At 41.9% G+C, this 16883-nt stretch overlaps 2 protein-coding genes across 2 annotated transcripts; one reads left to right on the top strand and one right to left on the bottom strand.

Moving 5' to 3' along the window:
* Positions 1-3111: 3111 nt before the first annotated feature.
* LOC148717120 (tetratricopeptide repeat protein 28-like) lies at positions 3112-6230 on the bottom strand. The gene has a single exon (XM_088744748.1). It carries the CDS (start codon positions 5777-5779, stop codon positions 3491-3493), a length of 2289 nt encoding a protein of 762 aa, XP_088600874.1. The 5' UTR covers positions 5780-6230; the 3' UTR covers positions 3112-3490.
* An 8416-nt stretch (positions 6231-14646) lies between these two features.
* LOC148717119 (uncharacterized) lies at positions 14647-16392 on the top strand. Its single transcript, XM_088744752.1, has 3 exons — positions 14647-15162; positions 15477-15501; positions 15957-16392. Exons 1-3 carry the CDS (start codon positions 15069-15071, stop codon positions 16309-16311), a joined length of 474 nt encoding a protein of 157 aa, XP_088600878.1. The 5' UTR covers positions 14647-15068; the 3' UTR covers positions 16312-16392.
* Positions 16393-16883: the final 491 nt, after the last annotated feature.

Raw genomic sequence — 16883 nt, 5'->3', positions numbered from 1 at the left:
TTACAGTTTAAGGTAAGGATGGAAAGAGCCATCACTGCGCACAAAAGGGAAGCCATCATGCTTAGGTCTTCTTCTTACCGCCCGAGGACCTCTTGCCAGCCTTACCCAATACTGCTGCAGATGGTTTTGCAAGCTTCTTACGCCGGGACAAAGCCGACGTAGCCGGAGGTTCTGGATCCGGGTCTTGGGGGGTTGACTCAGAACCAGCGTCCGATGCAGGCCTCTTACGAGTAGCCATGGCCGGAGCTGTATCCATTTCGGAAAGCTCGTCAGCCAGAGCCAAAGAGCTAACATTATTCTTACTGGTACCTTTACCACTAGTAGAGCCTTTTTTGGCATTCTTATCCTCTTTACTATTTACTTTAGCAGGGACCACACTTGCAGTTTCCCCTTTACTAGATAAATTATCAGTAGCGCTACCGTGATTAACGTTAACTACACTAATTGAATTAGGGGCACTGTCAGTACCACCATTTACTTCATTACTAGACACTAGTTCACTATCATTATTTTCAGTTGACCCAGAAGGGGTCTTACCCGAGGCGTCTGCCCCTCTAGTTTGCTCATCATTCGGAGCCTCACTATTTCCTTTACAATTACTGACATTACTCTCTGACCCAGTCCGAGGAGAAAGATCAGTATTAGCGCTGGCATTGGTTAGATACTCAGCGAACTCAACCTCTTGTGGGGCACTATCAGCAAGTTGTCTAACAAAACTATTAGCTGCAACAGACAGCATTTGGACTGCCTGGGTAGCATAAGCCTCATCCTCAAAGAGAGGAGCACCCGACACCGAGGCCTGGGTACTAGCCGCTATCCCATCGGCCACAGGGTCACCACTGGCCGGGGGGACGACAGGAATCTGTGCCTGTACCAGTTGGCCGCTGGAGTCCAAAACAGGGGTGCCCAATTCCATGCCTGACACCTGGGAGGCCGCTTCACCCACCAAGGGTTCGGCTTCACTATCACCATCGACAGCGTCTTCGCACTTGATATCACCAGCCGCCTCAGCAGCATCGCCCTCATCATTGTCACCCCCATCATCGCCAGCCTCTTCCTCCCCACCAGCGCTACCAACCGGGGCCCCAGGGGCCACCGGGGGGGCCTGGGGAAGGATCCATGCAGATGTACACTCCCTAGCAAAATGCCCCGCCTTGTGGCAGTGGCGGCACTTACCCTTATCAGGGCACTGTTTTGCCGCGTGTCCAACTTGTCTACAAATATCGCATCGCAAAGGCTGGTCACGGTACCACACCTTGCAGCGAATACCCCCGATGGAAATGAAACGAGGGATTTCCTTTTTGACAACCATTTTGACAAGTTGGCAGCCAGTAGAGACTGACGGCTTGCCAGGCCACATTTGATGGCGGACAGACTTGATCTCACCATAGCTTGAAAGCGCGTTCTTAACTGATTCCACTGGGCCCTCATAAGGAAACCAGTGGACGACGACCATACTAACTTGAGGGGGTGGTGGGGGGGGGGGGAGAAATGACCTCACATTCGACCCCATTAAGAACCACCGACCCACATTCCTGATAGTAGAACATAGCTAACGCACCCTTTTCATCATCAAAAGTCACCCTGGCAATAAAACCGGGGCACTGCTGGATAGACACAACTTTAGCAACATGCCCAGTTTTCTCTTGGAAGTGGGCATCTATATAATTAATTATTTGTGTGGAACTTGTCCCATTAGGGAACAAATTACAACGTATGTCAATGGTTCTTTGGAAACCAACCATAATTAAGATTTTGTAGTGCCCAGAACTCAACAAGAAACGTGAGTTCGGCCCCACGCAACACAGCCCAAAACTGGATGGGCGACCGAAAAATTTTTTTCGCCGAAAACACACCGGAAAAATCGGAAAACGCCGAACACCCGGAAACCACGGTCGAGAAAGGCCGAAGAAAGGACCGAAAAAACCCTCCGAAATCGGCACGAAGCCGGAAATCGGCAGGGTTGCCGAAGAAGTCCGAAAAACGCCGAAAGATAAAAAGGCGAAAGAGGACTAAAATCGACCAGAAGACAAATACTCACAAGAGTCCGTGCCCCAAGAGTGATCCTGCGCAGAATCCCAAAGCAGAGTGAATACTGTGGAGGTGAAGGAGTAAATCCTGGGCCTCATCAGTGCAGTGCTGATTCTAGAATGGGGCTGAAGCTATAAATTCTCTCCACATGAGTCCACATTTGTGGTACCATTTAGGCCATGCCAGAGTGCTCAAACTAGTGAGCTTCGCACTATTGCAAGACACGAGTCATCCTAATAGAGTGCTCGATTTGGACATAAAAGCTAAGGGTATCAACAAAACTCATAACATTACAGCGGTATCTATGAACGTCCAAGGGGCTGTGTGAGGATGCATTCAAGGGCATCTATATCTAAGGGTATCAACAAAACCAATGCAATTACAGGTCTTTACAAGGGTTTATCATACAACCTGTTCGGCTCCGCTCGCGCAATCTCATAGAAAACCGTAGTGAAAGCTCACGTGTGTAGGGCCGGACGGGTTGACGTAAGCCGGTCCAGAAAAAGCCGTCCAGCTGTAGTGTACTTGTAACGCGACTCTGCTCACTGCTGTTACAAAAAAGCCAGTAAAAGCAGTGAAACAAAAAGAGAAAGCAAATCACGGTTTTCGATGAATTATGAGTTTCTTCTTCCGACTGGAAAAAATATAGGGAAAATTTTATTGTTTTTTTTTTTTTACTTTACCCGTGCGCGGCAGTCAATCCCGTCCTGTTAAGTTAAAACAAACTTTTTCGAATTGTTCAAAACTTAGTCAGAGGTCATATGATAAAATGTTTATTGACTGAATGAGGTCGGGCTGAACAGGAAAATGTTTGGTTCTCGATCATGACGCATGGACCTCGCTACGCCCGGTCCTTACGTCATGACCCTGAGGCGAATATTTTCCCGTCCAGCCCTTTAATTCAGTCAATAAGTACATAATCTACTGATGAGAATACACGGGTCTGCATAAGTATTACAAATGTTTCTGTTTTAAGAAAGTTATCTTTATTTTGGAATGTTGAACCACATTATTTCTTGTCAAAAGCTTTGCAAAAATCTCTAAGAATTTATGATTTAATTAAAAATCCTATTCCGCTCCATACATTTTATTAAAGTTTCCTTCAATTGACTAACTACATCAATCACCTTTGGAAAGGGATCAAAATTTTCTTCGCTTGATGAACAAATCGCGTTCGAAAACTGAAAAATTGTCAAAATCTGCTTGGGTCGTTAACTTAGCGGGACTATAATGACTAAAACAAAATGGCTCCTAAAGCGTTTTAACTTTTCAATTCTTAGTAAGAGACAACTTTACACTGCCTTATCTCAGATTATTAAACTTAGATGTCCAATGAGCTCTTTACAGAAATGCTTTCCTTTTTGTATATATCCGACTTACTACAGGGCTAATAGTTAATACAAAGTTCCGAACTTCACGAAGTCCGGTTATTCCACCACAAGGGTTTTAGTAATTAAAGTCACGGCTCTTGAGGTGCACTGGGCACTGGCCAATTGGTAAAATCAAATGTCACGTTGTCACCAATGAGCATAAATGGTGCCCATTGAGAAATTTTGTCAAAGCCGTTATTTCGCATCCACTTCCTGGCCTTGTGGAGGGATTCACTGGCACTTTCACCGCGAAACAAATGTTTGTAGAAACAAGTCATGAACTGCTCTGTGGCTGTGTCATCCAGGGCCCATCGGGCCGCTAACACTGAGCGAGCTCCGGATCCTAAGAACGCTCGGGCGATTCCAATGACTCCTTCGGTTCTAATCTGTCCACGAGCACTGTGACAACAGCTAAGTACCACTAGTTTAGCTCGCAACCGAGTTTTTGAAATATCCGCCATGGTCAAGAGATAATCTTCTTCTCGTGGAAAAGGTGGGGTTAGTGTAGGGTTCTTAGGAGAAAGAGCAATCTCCCCTCTTTCGGCATCACCATGTGCAGCAATATGTATGAGGCTCACTGAACTTATCGCTTGGAGTACAGCATGCTTTTTCACGGAGTGTCCAGTCAAAGGCGTTACACCAAGAAGTCTTCCAATCATATCTGCTTCCTTTCTAGCGCACGGCAATGATGTTATGTTTCTGCGTCTTCCCTTGTAAATCACCTCTCCAACCTGAGGGTCACCCACTATTAGTGCCCCAGTATGGCTGTGGTAGTCTAGAGGACTGTCTTGCACAAGCCTTAGAGTGGTCAGTGAGGGAACAATCCGAATCCTGCATGTCTCTGATAAACACTTGCCTCCTTCGTCAGCCAAGGCTGCAAATGGCACTTGGTACACGCAGGAATCAGGAACAATGATGATCTCGGGCTGCTTCAGTAAACTAGCCACAGGAGCGATGAGTATCTTGTAACACAAGTGCAGATTTGGTTTAAAATCTTTGGCATCGTAGTCACGTAAGATTGCGCGGTTGTCGTCGTGAAGTGAGATCAGTTCGGTTTCATCCAAAGATCGATCTTCGCATTTCTGTTCGGCCGGTAAAATGGCGAGGCTGCGAAAGGTTTCTTTAAAAAACTCATCTAAATCAGGGACTAATCCGGTCACATCGTTTGCTTCAAGGCTCACTTTCTCCTTTGAAAAATGAATAGCTCCCATTGCTTTGAGAATCCAAAACCGTACCTCATCTTTACCAACCGAAGTGTATAGGCATGCACTGTCTGCTTCTTTTGCGATAATCTCTTGAATGCCACACCAAGATTGTGGATTTCCTGAGATATGCTCTTGAACAGAGTACCGAGCTGCTATCAAGTCAGCTAGGCCTCTTGCCCGTCTCAGCTCTTCGACGTAAAGGGCGTCTTGTGACTTTCCGGTGAAAGAGAGCAAGTGACTTAGCAACTTGTAGGGAAAGGCGCCGTGCTCTTCTAAAAGAGATATTTGAAACCCATCGTTGTCTTTGAGAGAACCTCTCAAAGTGTCGAATTTATCGATGCTTTGAAAAAGATACGAGGAGGCTTCTTCAAGATGAGATTGTGACACCTTCAACACCGATAGATCACAAAGGGTTTGAAACTCGTTCAAGTGATGTCCAATGTCCCTGCTTAATAGGAGAGCCCTCTTGAGGTATTCTTCGGCCATAGAATAGTTACCAAGGGATCGGAAACAAAATCCTAAATTTACGTAATCGACTGCTGCTCCTTCTCTGTAACCGATTTCCATGTGAATTGCAAGGGCTTTCTCGTAATGTTTTAGAGCCTTGTCAAATTCGCCTCGCCGAACACAAATTTCCCCAAGGTGTCCGTAATCTGTTGCTTCTCCGCCTCTGTCACCGATATCCAATCCAATTTCCCTTGCCTTCTCTCGATAGCCGTCGGCCTTTGCATACTTTTTCAGGCAAAAAAACAAGGCTGTTAAGTTTCTATAACAAGCTGCTTCTCCATCCCTGTCGCCAATTTCTATTTTGATAGCGAGTGCTTTCTCCTGATACTCTCGGGCCTTGTCATATTGACCAAGCAATCGGAACAATTGTCCTAGCTCTCCGTAGCTTACTGCTTCTCCATCCCTGTTGCCAATTTCTACTCGGATAGCGAGTGCTTTCTCTTGATATTCTCGGGCCTTGTCATATTGACCAAGCGATTGGAACAATGCTCCTAGGTTTCCGTAGCTTGCTGCTTCTCCAGCCCTGTCGCCAATTTCTATTCTGATAGCGAGTGACTTCTCCTGATATTCTCGGGCCTTGTCATATTGACCAAGCGATTGGAACAATGTTCCTAGGTTTCCGTAGTTTGTTGCTTCTCCAGCCCTGTTGCCAATTTCTATTTTCATAGCGAGTGCTTTCTTCTGATATTCTCGGGCCTTGTCATATTGACTAAGCGACTGGAACAATGTTCCTAGGTTTCCGTAGCTTGTTGCTTCTCCATCCCTGTCGCCAATTTCAATTCTGATAGCGAGTGCTTTCTCCTGATATTCTCGGGCCTTGTCATATTGACCAAGCAGTTCGAACAATGTTCCTAGGTTTCCGTAGCTTGTTGCTTCTCCATCCCTGTCGCCAGTTTCTATTGTGATAGCGAGTGCTTTCTCCTGATATTCTCGGGCCTTGTCATATTGACCAAGCGATTGGAACAATGCTCCTAGGTTTTCGTAGCTTGTTGCTTCTCCATCCCTGTCGCCAATTTCTATTCTGATAGCGAGTGCTTTCTCCTGATATTCTCGGGCCTTGTCATACTGAGCAAGCGATTTGAACAACGTTCCTAGGCTTCCGCAGCTTGTTGCTTCTCCATCCCTGTTGCCAATTTCTATTGTCATAGCGAGTGCTTTCTCCTGATATTCTCGGGCCTTGTCATACTGAGCAAGCGATTGGAACAATGTTCCTAGGTTTCCGTAGCTTGTTGCTTCTCCATCCCTGTCGCCAATTTCTATTTCCATAGCGAGTCCTTTCTCCTTATATTCTCGGGCCTTGTCATATTGACCAAGCGATTGAAACACTGATCCTAGGTTTCCGTAGATTGTTGCTTCTCCATTCCTGTCGCCAATTTCTATTGTCATAGCGAGTGCTTTCTCCTGATATTCTCGGGCCTTGTCATATTGACTAAGCGATTGGAACAATGTTCCTAGGTTTCCGTAGCTTGTTGCTTCTCCATGCCTGTCGCCAATTTCTATTCTGATAGCGAGTGCTTTCTCCTGATATTCTCGGGCCTTGTCATATTGACCAAGCGATTGGAACAATGCTCCTAGGTTTCCGTAGCTTGTTGCTTCTCCGTCCCTGTCGCCAATTTCTATTGTGATAGCGAGTGCCTTCTCCTGATATTCTCGGGCCTTGTCATATTGACCAAGCGATTCGAACAATGTTCCTAGGTTTCCGTAGCTTGTTGCTTGTCCATCCCTGTCGCCAATTTCTATTCTGATAGCAAGTGCTTTCTCCTGATATTCTCGGGCCTTGTCATATTGACCAAGCGATCGGAACAATGCTCCTAGGTTTCCGTAGCTTCTTGCTTCTCCATACCTGTCGCCAATTTCTATTCTGATAGCGAGTGCTTTCTCCTGATATTCTCCGGCCTTGTCATACTGAGGAAGCGATTTGAACAATGTTCCTAGGTTTCCGTAGCTTCTTGCTTCTCCATACCTGTCGCCAATTTCGATTCTGATAGCGAGTGCTTTCTCCTGATATTCTCGGGCCTTGTCATATTGACTAAGCGATTGGAACAATGTTCCTAGGTTTCCGTAGCTTGTTGCTTCCCCATGCCTGTCGCCAATTTCTATTCTGATAGCGAGCGCTTTCTTCTGATATTCTCGGGCCTTGTCATACTGAGCAAGCGATTTGAACAATGTTCCTAGGTTTCCGTAGCTTGTTGCTTCTCCATACCTGTCGCCAATTTCGATTCTGATAGCGAGTGCTTTCTCCTGATATTCTTGGGCCTTGTCATACTGAGCAAGCGATTTGAACAATGTTCCTAGGTTTCCGTAGCCTCTTGCTTCTCCATACCTGTCGCCAATTTCGATTCTGATAGCGAGTGCTTTCTCCTGATAATCTCGGGCCTTGTTATATTGACCAAGCGATTGGAACAATGTTCCTAGGTTTCCGTAGCTTGTTGCTTCTCCATTCCTGTTGCCAATTTCGATTCTGATAGCGAGTGCTTTCTCCTGATATTCTCGGGCCTTGTCATATTGACCAAGCGATTGGAACAATGTTCCTAGGTTTCCGTAGCTTCTTGCTTCTCCCTTCCTGTTGCCAATTTCTATTCTGATAGCGAGTGCTTTCTCCTGATATTCTCGGGCCTTGTCATATTGACCAAGTAATTGGAATAACACTCCCAGGTTACCGTAACATTGTGCTTTGCCTTTTCTGTCGCCAATTGATTCCATAATTTTTATTGCTTGCTCATAGAATGTCCTGGCCTGTATAAACTTACTTTGTGCGTGAAGTGTTTCTGCCAGCCTTAAATTAACCCACCCTTTTTTTAGTGTCATCAGAGTGGTACAGGAGAAGTTTCCTGAGACATACTTCTTCACTTTTGTAATCTCCCATGACATGGTAAGCATGGAGCATTATATTGTAAATGCCTCCGAACATCAAGTTTGCCAATGAACTATTGATGTTTAACGCCTTATTGTTTAGTACTCTCAAGCATTCTATACATAAATCGACGGCTTGTAACCCACGACTTGTGTTGAGAAGGAAGAGTGCGATTGTCAAACCCATGTAAACGGTAATTAGAACTTCTCTGCTGTCCATGTTGATCTTCTTGGTTGTCATTTGAAATAAAAAAAAACTTCATTTACCACAGATAAGCGATTCAAACTTTAATTAATTAATGATTAATAGTATTGCTCGACGAAGCTTCCTTTCGGTCTAAAGACATGAGATTCTAACAGGAATAGAGAAGGTCTTAAGTTCGAAACTGAACGTAACGCTTGAATCAGGCAGTATTTACAGCGAAATCTCACTGTGGAAAGTCCGGTGACGTAAGGAAATGCACCAGAAGAGTTGTCCAATCGATTGGTAGCTTCAGGGCTTTGTCTTAATTTTCCATTGTTGTGTTTTTACATGTAATAAAAATCGGACATGACTAAAAGTTTCGGGCGACACAACTTATATTTCAAATGTGATTCTCTTTTCAATTTCTCAATATGTGCTGATCGGTAGGTAGATCACAGTAATTGAAATCTTACATTTGAAACGAGATAGGAAATTTGAGAGATTTTGTCCTCATTGCTGCTTTTGTTTTGTTTTGCTTTGTCTTTTCGATAGCAATACTAGGTAAAAAGGAGATTTTATATTTCAGCCATGTCTGTGACTACCCGATGTTGTTTCAGTGGGCGCTTATTATTGTTTTCAATTTCCGACAGATATTGCAATTGTCGCAATCTCTCAACAAAGAGCCCTAACAACAAAAGGGAGCTGAAATTTCATATCCTTTTTTGGTTGGTGCTCAATTGAACCTGGTTAGTTCCGTTCTAAGCATGAAAAGTATTCTTAAAATCAGAGGAGACGATTTGCGACAAGAAGTTTCCATTCCAGACCCATCAAAAAAGTAGTTATCTATATGATAAAATGAATCTTACACCGATTTTGATTGGTTCTTACTCATGATCTATCGGAGGAAAGAAATAGAGTTGACTTTACTGTTTTCAGAGCTTCTTTGTTGTAGAAAACAATTAGATTCCTATTATTAATTAATTTTAGGGTATCATAATGAAAAAAAACCATCCTTATTTCTTTTTATATCTCGTTCCATGGACAAATTTTTTCTTTTTGTACTCTGAAAATGTATTTATTCTTTCTGAATTTTTTCCTGTAGCTTTCTCAACGGTATAATTATGTTAACTTTATCTTGAAAACAGCACCGGTACAACTCACCTTCTAACGTTAGAAACGTTCCTTGTTCGTTTTTATGAAGGCATAGCAACTTGTTTACGATCCTGTGATGGAGGTCAACTTTTCACCTGGAAAAGAAGAAAAAATTTCCAAAGTAAAAAATTTGGAAAATCATCAAAAGGACATTTTTGCTCTTCCTTGTCACGCCCTCAAACTGAAAGCAAGCCCATTGAATTAGCTTGAGGCCAAGAATCGTTGAGATAATTTAGGACATTGAGAAATAAGAACCTGCCTGAGTCTTTTGTCAGAGTCAAATATTTTCCGACGATAAGATATTCGCCCAAAAAAATTACTGAGTGTAGTTTGTGGAGGCTAATGTTGGTCCCTTTCAACGCTAGACTGCAAATATGATTACCATACGGAAAACGTATATTTTTTCTTTTCGCCTTAAAAAACGATAAGATACCAATTGCGTACTGAAAATGATCAAGAGACAACAGTCACTTGAAACCATCATTTTTATACATTCAAGATAGCTTTCTCGGTCCGCCATTTTGATATCTAGGAATAGCATTGGAGGTCATGTTAACGAGTAGCAAAAAGTTTCATTTTTCAAAGGTCTTTTCCTTTCTAGGTAAACCGTCAATGCTCTTGTATTCCGTAATATTTTTAATTTTTGGAATTTATGGCGTCAAGCGAAAACAAAGGATTTCGACCGGCGCAATCTTCCGTTGAGTGTTCGCGTGATGATAAACTCTAAAATCGCTTTTTCTCAGTTCTGTTGTATTCATATTAACGGCCCGTACATCATGCATCAGTTTAGAATAAAAAAGATCAACTCCTTTCATCATTATCTGATAATTTATCAGTTCCTGTTTTCACTGTTTTTGTTGAATACCTTTGATCGCGATTTTCAGTTTTCCGTTCAGTCGAACCTGTATTAAGCGGTGTTTGGTGTAACCACCTCCCCCACAAATCACGATGTCATGTGAAGAACACATTCCACTTTTCTCCTAATACTGGGATGCTGTTATAAGACAATGTTTTTGAACGCCTGACCAATCCCACATTCGAGAAAACCTGCCCACCCCTAAGGAATTTGACGGTACATGAATTTTGTAAGTGTTATGATGGAACACAGAAAACAATCTTTTACTCGGCCGAGTTATCAGAAAATCCCTCATTCCCAAAACGCCGCTCATCCGATTTTAAAAGTTTATGACAGCCTGGGAAAGTGAAACCTCAAAGTAACTTCCGAGAAATCAGATTTTTCTGGCAGCAAAAGGAGAAAAATAACCCGTTCTTTAAAGGAATTTTCGATAAGATGCAGAAAGACTAAACAAAAATAAATTGGACCTGATGAGAATGCAGTCTTTTTAAGTCAAATTCATTTAGGGTCGTTATCCCCCTTTCTCTCCCCTCCCTAAAAGAGGTATCATTTGTTGATCATCACTTGCACGAAGCCTCTTGATCTTCCAATCACGTAATTCTTACAATATTACCGTTTAATTAGATTAATATCCCAAAGAAATAAACGTAGATAGTAATGTACTGTCTGCAAGGAGTACAACACTGATCAAACAAAGCCTTTTCTCTTATTTACCAACTTTGTCAGCCACCGTAAGTGGAAAATGAATAGCTCATGAAGAGTGGATCGTCACGCACAGATAGCTTACCGTTACAAGATAGAGGCTCTAATTGCGCTGTAACAAGTCTTAAATGTGATTTTGTGATAAAAATCCAACAGTTCTTGCAAAACAGTATGTACTGAGACCGGATGTTACCTGTAAAAAAAGTAAATTGTTTCATTTTTGCATGCTCAAATCCATCATCGATAAAAAAAGATTGGACGTGCAAAACCGAAATACATGTATGTACATCAGATGGTGCTTGAAAAGAAGGGTAACAAATATCCGTCTCCTTTTAATTTTCCTTCAGTGGAGGGAACAAGATGATTTTCCGTTAAGCTTTTGTAATGGACATTTGGTATTAAAAATTTCCGCGCAACGGTCGGAATCATGCTCGAGATTGATGCGTTAGCAGATAGCCCTTCGGCTAACTCAGAGGATGACGGAATATAATCCTCCGAGAAGGTAGCTTTAAAGAAATCATCATATCCAATGCTGGTTAACATACTAGTCAATTCATCGAATTTACTCAGTGTTTGGTAGGTCAAGATTTATTTACTTATTTATTTATTTATTTATTATAATTTAATGGCAATGATGACAAATAAATAAATCTAAATGTACAAACAAACAAAGCCATAAGGATAATCTGTAAAAGAATGGAACACTCCATGCAAGACAGATCACCGTGTAGCTAATCTAAATAAGTCAAATATAATGAGGGACAGAAAAATTTTAGATCAAAAATAAAAACATTAAAAACGTCAATGTTCCTCACTTAAAAACTTCCTCACTCTAGACTTAAAAACTGCAAGACTAGGAGATAATCTAATATCTAAGGGTATCGAACTCCACATTTCAACAATTCTATTAAAATAAGTGGATTTCAAATTAGTCGTTGTCGCAAAATTCATCTTCAAGGAATAGTCATTAACATGTCTAAATCTGTACGGATCGTCCCGAGAATAAAAACTCAAAAACGGAAAAGCATCCCCATTTAAGCATCCATACAAAAATGTAACATAAAAAAGATAACGTCTCTTTTCAAGTGAAAGCAAATTGAGACATTTCAGGCGCTCGTCATAAGTAAAATTCCTTTTTCCGATAATAAATTTTTTTCCCCTCCGCTGTATGCGCTCAAGCTTTTCAGTGTTTCTTTCTTGGTATGTGGCGACCACACAATTGTTCCATATTCCACTTGCGATCTAACCAACGTGCAGTACAGCATCTTCAGAGTTTCGGTGTCCTTCCAGCCTCTACAGGTTCTTCTTAGCAGGCCCAAGATTCTATTAGCTTTATTTGTAATAGCATCAACATGAGAGTTCCAGGAAAGATGTTGGTTCATAAGCAAACCTAGGTCGCGAAACTCATAAACTTCTTCTATGTCCGATCCGTTTAGGGTGAAGCTAGATTTAAATGGTTGTTTCTTCAGGGTAATGCGCATCATCTTGCATTTCTTAACATTGAAGGTCATTCTGTTCCGTTGACTCCAAGCGCACAGACTATCTAGATCGTCTTGAAACATCAGTTGGTCATTTGGACAATTTACCACCCTAGACACCTTGCAGTCATCTGCATAAAGTGCCACAGAGCTTTCTTGGACTGCCTCAAGCAAATCACTGATGAAAATAAAAAAAAAACAAGGGGCCCAAAATGGACTCCTGCGCACGCCAGATGTGATATTCAGCCAGCTAGAACTTTTGCCATCCATCCCAACTGTCTGCTTACGACACGATAAATAATCACCACACCAGGCTAGCAGTGACCCTACTATTGCAAAGTTACGCAGTTTATGCAGAAGAATCTTATGGTTTACGCGATCGAACGCCTTAGCAAAGTCCAAAAACACAGCATCAACCTGGAGACCATCATCCAGCGCTTTGCTCCACATATGGTTAGTGAGGACCAGCTGGGTTAAACAGGAACGCCCTTTCACAAAGCTGTGCTGCCAATCAGTAAGAAAAGGTGCGAGACTAGAGTAGATGGCACGATGGACAATTCTTTCCTGACATTTTCCTAAGATCGATAGTAGGGAAATGGATCTATAGTTCCCAACATTCTCCTTAGCATTGTCTTTAAAAATTGGTGTAACATTGGCTCTTTTCCTAGTCATGGGGACTACACCCAAACTAAATGACAGGTTAAACAACTTGGTCAGGGGTATCGATAACTCTCGGGCACATGATTTCAAAATTCTTGCAGGGATGCCATCGACACCAGTTGCCTTGTTAGCGTCCAGATTAACTAAAATATCCTCAACCTCACCCTGAGTGGTGGAAATTTGAAAAAGAAGATCTGGAAAAGATGAAGTTCGAAACGTCAAACCGACCTCGCCGTTCATGACTTTCTTTCAATTTTTATCTCACATATCAGAATTTTCTTTCGCCATGCCAAGTTATTAATCATATCATATCATATATTGTCAAAGCAACAGTAAAAAATTATTGCAAGTGAATCAGTTCTTTTAACAGACAATACTTACCACGACCTATAGCCTTCAGTGTCCTGCTTTAAAAGTAAAGTTAACAATCTCTTCTCGTCCTTCGAGTGTTTTTTTGCCTACGTCATGCGTTAGTCATATCGGGCAGCCAATAAAATCTCGTTACCTGTTTCTTACGTGGAGTCTGTTCAACTGACTATTCTACCCCAGACCCGCTGAACATGACGGCAAAACACTGGGAGTGACCAGTATTTATCAGATAAAGGAATACAATCAAAACGTTTTGCAGCTTATAGCTGTGGTTTATTCAATTCTATAATTTTGAGCTGTTTCTTCGCAAGTTTCTTTAATTGTTTTTTTGGTTTTTTTTTTTGTTATATAGCACACCACAGACCAGTTATGTTTAAAAGGGTAGCTCAGGTATCAGGGACTGTCTCTGCTTTGGAGATGGATGGTGGATGGTGAAGGAAAGAAAACGAAACTTCAATTAGAGGTGATGATCAATATGTACTCTCTCCTATTAGATGTATTAAGTACAGCTGTACATGAGAATTGCAGAAGTGATCATGCATGGGCAGGAAAATTGCTCAACAAGAGAGCATATTTGCTACACTAGTGTTGTAAGAATTGTATACACAGCAAGGATTTGTTAATGTTGCAACTATTAACATGCATAATATACATATATAATGATATTTGGGGGAAAGAACCTTTGAAGTCACAAATGCAAGATTGTGGAGTAGTATTCTTGAAGAGTGTTTATAGAGTCATATTTTTTTGCTATATGTATAGTATTATTCAATGTCAACTGTTTTATACAAATGTTTTTTATATACTCTTTTTGTTAAGGGCCATTAATTTATCAGTTCACACTATTATATGCACCCTCAATAAATAAAGCCTATTATTATTATTATTATTTCAAGGAACAACTAAACTGTTATTTTCAAATATTCTGATTTCTAGTTGCTAGAGACAATGAAATGCTTTCCTATTGCAACAAAGAACCAGCTCGAGGACAGCAAGGTAATAAAAGTGGTTAGGAAATGGGCGTCATCATTCTGTCCAACCGTCGAAGCAGGGTCCAGCAGCGGATAGGAGTCGCATGGCAACAGTCCGGCGGATTCAGAATGTACGGCAGGAACAGAAGATAATGATGAGGAAAGCCAGCAGTTATCCAAATCCATTAATGGGGACAAGAAAGCTAATTATATCCCAGTGTCCCTATTTGAACGGCAAAGCTCTGACAAGGATCAGTCAGATGATGAATCATTGGATGCAAAAGTGGCCAGTTTTGTTGTCGGTAAGACTCTAGACAGCAGGGCCATGAAGAACAAACTGCTATCAGAGAACTTTGAGAAGTCTTCTCATAACCTTTCAGTAGACGACCTCAAGTCTGAGGACGAGCGATTGCCTAAAATCGGCATCGTGCTGATGGCGAATGAGCTGTTGAAAACATGGAGTTTGCTGAAGGTGATGACATTTTTGCCAACCAGATACTTTTCGGAACAAGATATGTTCACGGCTGGTTACGGGAGAAGTGGAGGGAGATTGTGATAACAATTAATTGGTGTCTTTTCAAAAGTCTTCGTATAGAGAGAGGGTGAAAGTCTCCGTTTCAGTTAAAAAGGGTCTATTTTTAGTTAGCTAGAGTGGTATCACATTGCACGGAAATGTTGCTACTTTTAAGTTTTGCAATTTGGGAGATGGTCTCAATGGTTGGTGTTGTTGATGTTTAACATTGGATTGCATGATCGTCCGATCCTCTATGTTCAGGCCAAGCAAGACCGTGTTGCCGAATTGTTAGTCGCAGCCAGCCCAGCAGGTAAATCTCATGATAAACTTGATTGTTCAGTTTTTGACCATGGAACCGATATAGTTAAACATATCCTTCAGAGGGTGAATTTTATTTAAACCGCGTGCGTGCGACAAGGTGTTTTTTCAGATGTAATTTGTCGTGTCACGAGCTCGGGACCACCGAAAAATTGACTTCCATGAGGAATTTGAACCTCATACCCTTTCATTTCCATTGCCATGCCTATCGCGAAACCTCTGAATATTGTTTCAAAATAATTGTGTACTATTCAGAAATTGATTATAACACGAGATTGATTTGGCTGATTTGATTTTCTTTTGCAGGAAGTGGTGACGGTGATCATGCCAGGTAAGAGAAGATTCTTATAAAGTAAACATTGATCATAAAAAAAAAACAGGTTTTCAGAATTTCTAAATTGAAAGGATGAAATTTGGTACTTTCCAGGCTTAGAGATAATGGTTTTCCATTGTTAGTGCGTTTTTAAATTGAGTGTCGTTCAACCAAAACCAAAGTATAATCGTAACGGCCAGTCAGAAGACAGAAAAAAATTCCGAAGAGCCAATGAGAACTCAGAACAAAAACAAGCAAACCGCCTAAGGCGTGGGAAAACGCGGGCGACCAAGTCGTGCTTGATTTTGGTTTTGCATCTGATTGGTCGAGACAGTGACGCGAGTTGTTTGGACCAATCACAGCGGAGTAAGGCAAAAGCAATGCAATCCCGGGTTACTTTTGACATTCAGTTGAAAGTTTCTGTATTAATGGTCTTTGAATCTGTGATCTGATTTCTGCTTGTATTCTTGTAGGACTCCTATTGAGAATATCGGTTCTTCAGGAAAATTACATGCCATAATGAAGAGTTTGGAAGACTCCTCCAGGTCCCTGTCTCCTTCTGAATCCAGAACTCCGCCCTTTTCTCAGGCATTCTCTATCTTTAGTGAAGACACTGAAATGCCTCAAGACTCTTCCAGTGCTACCCCTCCGTCAAAAACTGGCGACTTCAGTGCTTTGGAATTCGGAGAAGACGTGGATATCCAAGCGGATTCAACTCCTGATAAAGGAGAAGGAGCTCAACCAAGCTCACAGGTGTCGGATTCTGTTGAAGTACCTCAGAAACAAGATTCGAAGTCACAGAACACGATGCAAACTTCCGGTTATTAACAGCGCATGAGCGTCAGTGTGGAGCATGGGCTGGGCGCGTTCCAACATAAACTTAGCCGCAGCAAAAAGAAAAAGACAAAATGGAATGAACTGCATAACATTTTTCAGCAACAGGGAGAAATCCTCAAGGAATGGTAGATAAAAACAGTGGGAATTTTAACATAAACCCTGAAACAAACTTAAGACCGCAGTAAGCTGCGGCAACCCAGTCGAGAGGTCAGTCGCAAAACCCACCCGCAAATTTCCAAGTTGGAAACCAATTCTTTTGCAGCAGCGGACCAACAGCTGGCAAGATCAAGGACCAAGGGCACAGAACATAGTTTCAGGAAATTTTTGGGAAATTTCTTTCAACAGCCTCCACCATTACCTCGAGGGTTCGAGCTTCGGCAGGACCAACACTAAAGGTCTTAAAATAATTAAGAAGAATATGCTACCTTTCTAAAACATCAAGAAACGGTTAAATATTCTAGTCTTCTGGGATAGGGACGAATAAATGGAGGGCCCGTCTCCTGCAGGGTTAGGCTCTTTGTTTAAACTAGAACCTTTTATTGTTTGACCATTTAAATGAAAGC

Source organism: Stylophora pistillata, chromosome 14 (genome assembly GCF_964205215.1).
Source record: "Stylophora pistillata chromosome 14, jaStyPist1.2, whole genome shotgun sequence".
Lineage (NCBI taxonomy): Eukaryota > Metazoa > Cnidaria > Anthozoa > Scleractinia > Pocilloporidae > Stylophora > Stylophora pistillata.
The sequence above is the reverse complement of the archived record's forward strand: the minus strand, read 5'-3'. Positions and strand labels throughout refer to the sequence as shown.